Here is a 7,314-nt window from a genome sequence, read left to right on the forward strand (position 1 = left end):
TAAGACTCTCCCCTGCATGTCAGAGGTCAGCGGCAACAGAATCACAAAATCTGAGTTACTTGATTTAAGCCAGTGCCAATCAGTTAACACCGTTATCTACATAGAATATCAAATATTTGTATTAATTAGAGAACGGCACCAAAGCCCACAGACTTCTAGCTTCCCAGGTTTGTAGTTTTTAAATAGCAGATTCACATAATGGTTGAATCTCACTGAACTTCTCGGATGATCTTTCAGTACAATTTAAACCACTGCAAACACACCTCTCAATCAGAGCCGCCACGCCTCCATCTTCAGGCTTTAATTAAATTCAAATGGACGAGGTATAAATCAGTTTACTGCCTGTGTGATTATTGCAAAGGAGGAAATCAGCTTCACAGACCAAAACATTTTTCTGCAGCAGGCTGTAAATGCGTTTAACTCTGCTGTAAAGTTGGATATTTTAACATGGAAGTCTATGGGGAGTGACTCACTTTTGGAGTATGCCTCCAGTGGCCACTCGAGGAACTGCAGTTTGTGACGCTTCTTCGATCCTTAGAGGATGCCACCAGAATTCACTGTTGAACAGAGAGGAATAAAAGAAAACATTTACAATCTAGAGATTAAATCACTGTTTACAGATATTATATTCTAAAGTGGACTTATCCTCTTTCTCCCGTCCTCAGACGGAGAAGTTTTCAGGGGCGGTGTCACGTCCGGACAGCCCGTCCCCCGTTTCTATGGCAGCGGAGGCAGACCAAGATCAGGAGGAGGAGCATGAGAACATGAAGAACCTGCTGATCAGTCGCAGCAGCACCCTGAACTGTGATCAGAGAGGCCTGAGGCGCTCCCGAGCCGTCCGCAGTAAGACCAGCAGCTTTCTTCACCTCCACACGACTCCCACAATAACTGACTGTCAGCGCCACGTTCACCTCCGGCATCAGTTTAACTTTAAGGCCGTCAGGCTCGTGCTGCTTTTGCTAGAAATGAGCGTTCAACCAGTAAAATCAGACAGAGATCCGGTCTGCAGCACGACATTCCCCACATTTTGATGTCATCGGAGTGAGGACGCAGAAAAATGTGACTACGTCGTGATTTGAACTCAGACACGCTAAATCAGCTTTTTCTTTTTTATTGGAAAGCATGAAAAATTGAATATTTTCACCTCTGCTGGAGCTGCAGAGAAAAAAGTGAAATCATTTTCTTTTGCTTAAATCTGAGTAGAGCCATCAGCGGCCGGCGCCGCTCCACCGGACGCTGTAGAAACGTCCTTCAGGGCTCATTCAGAGTTACTCTGGTTGGTTAAAATGAAAAAAAGTTTTCTTTTCCGAACATTTCCATCAACATAATGACTCCATTTATAAATAACGTAATGAGCGATTGTTTCGGCACGCTCTGAATTAATTTCGTTTTTACTGTTAAATATTCGGACGTCTAGTGAGTCTGGCAGATGCTGCGTCACACTGAAATTAAGCCGAAAGTTAGAAAATTGGGATAAATACTACTAAACTCTGAACCAGTTCGAGCAGCTGGGGATGGGAACACCCAGGCGCCCTCGCCCTGCTCCTTATCGCGTTCCTGCTCGTGGCTAATGTTCCGGTTCTGGTCCTCAGGTCTCGGCCGGGTGGAGCCGCCCAAGATGTCTTTAGCCAAAGAAGACGAGACGAGCTCCCAGGACGACGCCACAGATGAGATCATGGACCGACTCGTCAAGTCTGTTACCCAGAATCCCTCCGGCAGATCGTCCAGCCCCAAGAACCGCAAGCGGTCCCGACTGAATAGGAAGTCCCGTGAGTATGAATTTACTTCTTAATATTGATTCCCTGTGACGTCATCAGATGGTGAGTGCGAGGACGTGCCTAATTTTTTGTGACCTTGCAGACTTGTGGGCGGAGCATTTAGGCTGTGTTGGCTTTGCTGAGCCTTCGGGTCTCCAGCAGTCCCTAACAGAGTGTAGTCGAGGCTTTATGTGACTTCAACTCCCAGGGTGCATTTCTGCAAAAGCAGTCTATTAGCTTAAAATCAGCATTTTCATTTAAATGAGTCTCATGTAGTTCATCATCTGTCTGAAATGAGCGCCTGTCTCTTTAAGCTCCGCCCTCCATACGTGCTTTCTTCTAACTGGCTAACTTTCAGAAGCCTGCTGAGGGGCACCCGGAAGAAAAACCACATTTCTTTTTTTTCTTTTTTAAATCTTTCACGTTTATGTATTTGTTTATTTAATTTTAGTGAATTTTATGATTTTGGTCAAACGCAGCTGAAGACGGTTTCACTCATGTTTAAATTTTTGCTTTTGAGAATTCTTCAAAGCTTCTTTTTGTTTTACTTTAGTCACTTTTTTCCACTCACAGTTTAAACTGACGAACGCAACGCTGCTTTCCAAAGGACGACCTGAAAAGCGAAACCTGAGCGAGGGGAAGCGGCTGCCCCTCACGTTCCCCTGCTGTGTTATTTAAGGTTTAGGGACCCGTCCTGCTGAAGGTCGAGTCCTCTGAGCTTCAGTCTGGTTCAGACTGCGTGGAGACACAACAGCAGCTGTGTGTCCAAAACAAGCTGATATCTGTGCAGCTTCATATCACTGTTTGCACTTCCTCAGTAAATCTGTCCACAGCAGCAGATAATCATCATCATCCTACTGCTGAGCGCAGGACACGATGAACTGCTGCTCGCAGGCTGCAGACTCATTTCTAAGTAACTTGGCGGCAGTGCGATAAACTGCAATCTTTGATTGGAACATTTTTGGAGTGTTTGACCTTCACGAGGTGTTTTAAAGCAAAAGACGCACAAATCTGCAGCTTCTGGCTTCTCAGATTCGAGGAGATGATGATGATGATTATTTACATTTGCATGACTAAAACTGACACTGTGCAAGAAACTAGTGCAGATTACATGAGTAATTAGTACATTTACGCTATAAATCTGAGAAAAAGGCTGAAAGATGGTATAATAGAGAAATATGTGTGGAATAGCACAGAAAGACGTGTTATGAAGACCTGTAGGAACGAGTTCCTGAAGCGTTCTCTTCTAGGAGCAGATAAATGGCTGGTTTTTTTTCTTCTTCCATGTAAAATAGTTGTTATCAGGCAGAAGCTGGGAGTCGCTGGTCCACCCGAGCCTCCTCTTTGGTCTGTTCTAAGACGTAGGCAGGAGATATTTTAAACTTTTTATTTTTGGGCTGAAGATTTTCTGAAGAGTTTTGTGAAAAGAATCAAAATCAATGAAGAAGAAAGTTGAGCCCCAGCTTCCTGTAATGCTGACGTTGTTTCTGTGTGTTTCAGTGAGGAGGACTCTGAAGAGCGGCCTCAGTGTGGACGTGGTTCAGGCTCTGGGACTCAACAACAAGACGGCAGGAGACAGAGTCTGAGCTGCGACTGCAGCTGATCGATAAATCGGCGAACTATTGATTACAGAGACTGAACCCAGACCAGCTGAGCGGCTCCAGCAGACGTCGGGAGACGTGCGCTCTGCATTTGGAGACTCCTCCACCGGCACATCTGCCGCAGCTGTTCAGACACTTTGCTGTAGAAATAGTTGTGAGAAGAATTTTTCCCGCGTGACAGATTTTTACTGGTTTCCTGCAGCTTTGAAACATTTAGATGCTCACGAGGAAATCTGGACGCAGAGCTGCGGTCTTACTGAGAAATGAGTTTAAGGTGTCGTTGTCAGGTGTCCGTCCAGAACTGAAAGTGTGAGAGTCGGATAAATGAAATGCGAGCAGAAGCACAGCAAAGCCTTCGACCTCTCGAACTGCTCCCATGTTTGTTTTAACTTGAATCGCCGCTGGCTCTGAAGTGTCACTGTCTGTGTGTCTCTTCCTGTCTGACTCTCGGCTCGAGCTCATCGAGATCTCAAAACAGTTTCTGGGTTTTGAACACGTGGCACGCTCGGGCACGCCACCCCGGCTGTTTTAGAAGGCCGGCGGTTTGTTGTTTTGAAAGTTGTTTCTGGGTTTTTTTGGTGATTAGTTTAAATTGAAACTTTTGGTATTTTGTTACATTTTCACTGACTTTAAGATAACTTTGGGAAGTCCCCAGTTTATAGTCTGTGTGTTTGCTTTAAGTCGAGCATGGCCTCTCCGACACGCGTCGCTTGTACCTGCTCATTTTTGTTGTTCAGTCTTCTGCGTTACCGCCACCTGCTGGACTGGAGTGTTACCATAATCTTTAGAGCGCGTGTAAACAGACCATCAGCGATGTGAAGGAACAGTTTCGCTCCTTAAATTATAAACTGGGAATAAAATTTCACAGCTGTTCTTAATATGAACTTTTCCTAAATTTAAGTTTAAAAAGTATATAATAAGGGAGCCACAACAGTGTGTAGTTTCGGAGCACGTCTGCAAAGGTGGATGCAGATTTAATGCCAGAGAGAACAGTGAGATGATGCGCTTGAGTCTGAACATGACATCATGAGTGAAACTGGCATGGGAGCAGTCCGAGTTAGTTTTACTGGCCACGTCCAAACGCCCGTCCTCAAAAATGAAATCGAGGGAAAGAAGTCATCCGGCACATAAAACATTTTTAATTGGTGGGCTTTACCGCTGCTGTCAGGTGATCCAGGCTCCAGTTCTCTGCATGTCCAGTTTTTATGCAAAGCTAAGCTTTATTTTTACTGTCGTATTCCACAGGATGGACTCTTCTGTTAAAGGTTCGTTACTGGATGGCCTCAAATTCTTTATTTCACAGCCAAAAACTGTCAGCGAAGGATCAGGAAGAGTCTGAGAGTTCAGCAGAAATGGCTGCGAGTTTCCTCCCTCAGAGGGTAAACTTTAAAATTCAATAGAAACGACAGGCTGGTGAATATATTTAACTTATTGAAGTGTGTGAAATATCCTCACGTTTAGCTCATTAACTGGTCTGTTTTAACTTTAAACCCGGAGACTGTGAGACTTTAGAAAATATCATAATAAAATTACAATTTTAAACCTGTTTTCCTAAGTAAGTGAAAGTGTGTTTGATGGATTTGGAGGCAAATGTACTTCATAGAAAGCTCAGCTGACATAATTATCAAACAGCAGGGTCCATTTAGTGGCTGTTCTGAGGATTATCTGAGGAATACGTTGCAAATAAAAGGTCAGATTCTTGTTAGATTTGTCATCCTGAAGCTGAATTGCACTCCGACCTGCACAGAGTTGAAGAGTTTGCAGAGTTTGCTGTTGCAGCGTCACAAACAGCACAAAGGTGGTCTGTTTAAAAACTTGACAGTTGTATAGTTTTATTTAAATTCAAGGTGAACGTGGGCTCATCAGGTCAAAACACATGGCACGGACTGGAAGGCGTGGTCACACGGACTCGGGCCCTCGTGGAGGCGTGGTCTTCAAACCGATTAATGCTCAGTTTGGAAAATTTTAATCACACATGTTAAAAAAAAAAAGTTGGATTAAAACCTAAAATCACTTACGTGGTACAAACATCTGTGTGTGTGTGTGTGTGTGTGTGTGTGTGTGTGTGTGTGTGTGTGTGTGGGAGTGATTACAGGACTAACAGTGTGCGTCGGTCTTGGTGTTTTTGGCACTCTGAGGTGTTTTTATGGTTTCTTTCTGCGGCTGACTTCAGGTCAGTTTGTGTGAAAAGCTTCTTCACATATTTTTTTTTTTTTTTCATTCACAAACAGATGACGACTTTGTTTTAACTTAAAGAGCAAGACGAACATTTTATAAAAATATTAAATGGATGGTTGAATGTGTCGCTTGTATAATTAATAAAGATTTTTAAGAAGAGAGACGTGTTTGCAGTCTGTTCATTCACTCCACACAACAATATTGTCACGTTCCTCGTGCCTCATGTTATATTCTTCCACTGGACATCCACCCACTACACCTGCAGTGGCTCCACACCCTTCATTTCCCACAGATTAAAGCAACGCCTTCCTTTTCCACTCTGCATGCTAAACAGCTGCTCTCCAACACTTACAGCAGCCTCTGTGGGTTTTCAGCACGCTGGAATGACGCATTCAACAATGCAGCAATATGAAGCTGCAAACCAAAGACTGTAGATAGAAGATGGACAGCCAAAGCTTGTGTGTTAAAGAAACTGAGGTTACAAAAAGAAGCCTGAGGGGAAACAGATTCTTTAATCTGGTGATTTAAAACCTCATTAAACACTTTCCTGATGTGTGTATGGTCTAACCCAAGTTTCATGGTTGTAATGAATAAAATGTTTTCTCTTGTATCAGCCGCGATTGATTGGTTTCTGTTCCTGGTATGAAAACGTCTGAAAGTTCAAAGTATTTTTTAATCTCCACCCCTCTTCAATCTCTACTTCAGTGGTGTGAAACATAAAGCCCGGGGGGCAGAATCGGCCCAGCAAAGACTGAAGAAGGACATAAACTTTGGGTTTTGAACTATATTTTGCAGGTTTTACAGTCTGTTTGTTTGGGGGGTTTACTACAATACTACAAAATATTTCATCGACAATCATTAACAGGTTTCGGTGAGCTCCCAGAAACTTTTCTGTAATTTTACTTTTAAGCCCAAAGACTCGTGCTGACAGATTTCTTTATCTTGTAGCAAAACTGAGTGGTATGCATTTCTTTTCTTTTTTTTCTTCCTTATATTAAGATATCGCGGGAATTAAATGTGCAGTTAAACTTCTTTGCATTCCCAGACAGAAGCTTCACTGGTCTGGGCCATTTAAAGCCCAAACCAGGCCCGTGATGTAAAACGAGTTTGACATCCCTGCTCTGTGTGGAGGTTTTGTGTATTTCCACTGTATTGTGTGAAATGGAAAAATGATAAAATTCTACTTATTTTCTCAGACTGACCACTGCTTTTTGTTTTCTTTTAAATGGGGCGAGAGTCTTTCCCTTCCAGCTCGGGTCCAGGCTTTTAGCTACGGCTCGGGTGAACACTCTCGTTCTCTGCTTTAATTAGTGCCTCAGGTTGTGGCGGCCTCATTGTGAAAAAGCTCCTGCTATGCAGGGTGCGGCGTATGGACGACCACAAGAGCCACACACATGGAAATAAAGAATTCTGTAAATAGTGAATTTACAAATGCATAATTTATTGTACAATTTATTTAAGCACAGAATTCTTTATTTCCATGTGTGCGGCTCTTGTGGTCCTCCATAGCAGTGTGCCCGAGTCGCATCTACTCCTTGGACTTTACTGACCAGCGAGTTGACACGATTATCACTCCCATCTTCTATATACAGTCTGTTTCAGGAGGCTGTCATTTAATCATGAGCCTGCTTTACACTGTGCTGTTTTGGGTGAGGACTGTAGTTTAACTTGTTCATGTTCTGGTTTTACAAGATGATCACATCTGTTCATACATTTATTAAATCTTCATATAGTTTTTCCTTCTGCTGGAGAATGACCCAGATGTGACCTCATGTCTT

At 43.2% G+C, this 7,314-nt stretch overlaps 1 protein-coding gene across 5 annotated transcripts in view; it reads left to right on the forward strand.

Annotated features, from left to right (window-relative positions):
• fhod1 (formin homology 2 domain containing 1) overlaps positions 1-5,695 on the forward strand; it is a 51,054-nt gene extending 45,359 nt beyond the window's left edge. For all 5 annotated transcript variants that reach the window (XM_085406530.1, XM_085406685.1, XM_085406762.1 and 2 more), the window contains 3 exons: positions 666-843; positions 1,593-1,769; positions 3,258-5,695. In XM_085406530.1, the coding sequence (XP_085262656.1) occupies positions 666-843; positions 1,593-1,769; positions 3,258-3,343 (441 nt within the window). In that variant the 3' untranslated portion in view covers positions 3,344-5,695. The remainder of the gene's footprint in view (positions 1-665; positions 844-1,592; positions 1,770-3,257) is intronic.
• The last annotated feature ends 1,619 nt before the right edge of the window (positions 5,696-7,314 follow it).

This window comes from Rhamphochromis longiceps, linkage group LG1 (assembly GCF_057381845.1).
Source record: "Rhamphochromis longiceps isolate RC_006_pf linkage group LG1, R_longiceps_female_GT1.1, whole genome shotgun sequence".
Lineage (NCBI taxonomy): Eukaryota > Metazoa > Chordata > Actinopteri > Cichliformes > Cichlidae > Rhamphochromis > Rhamphochromis longiceps.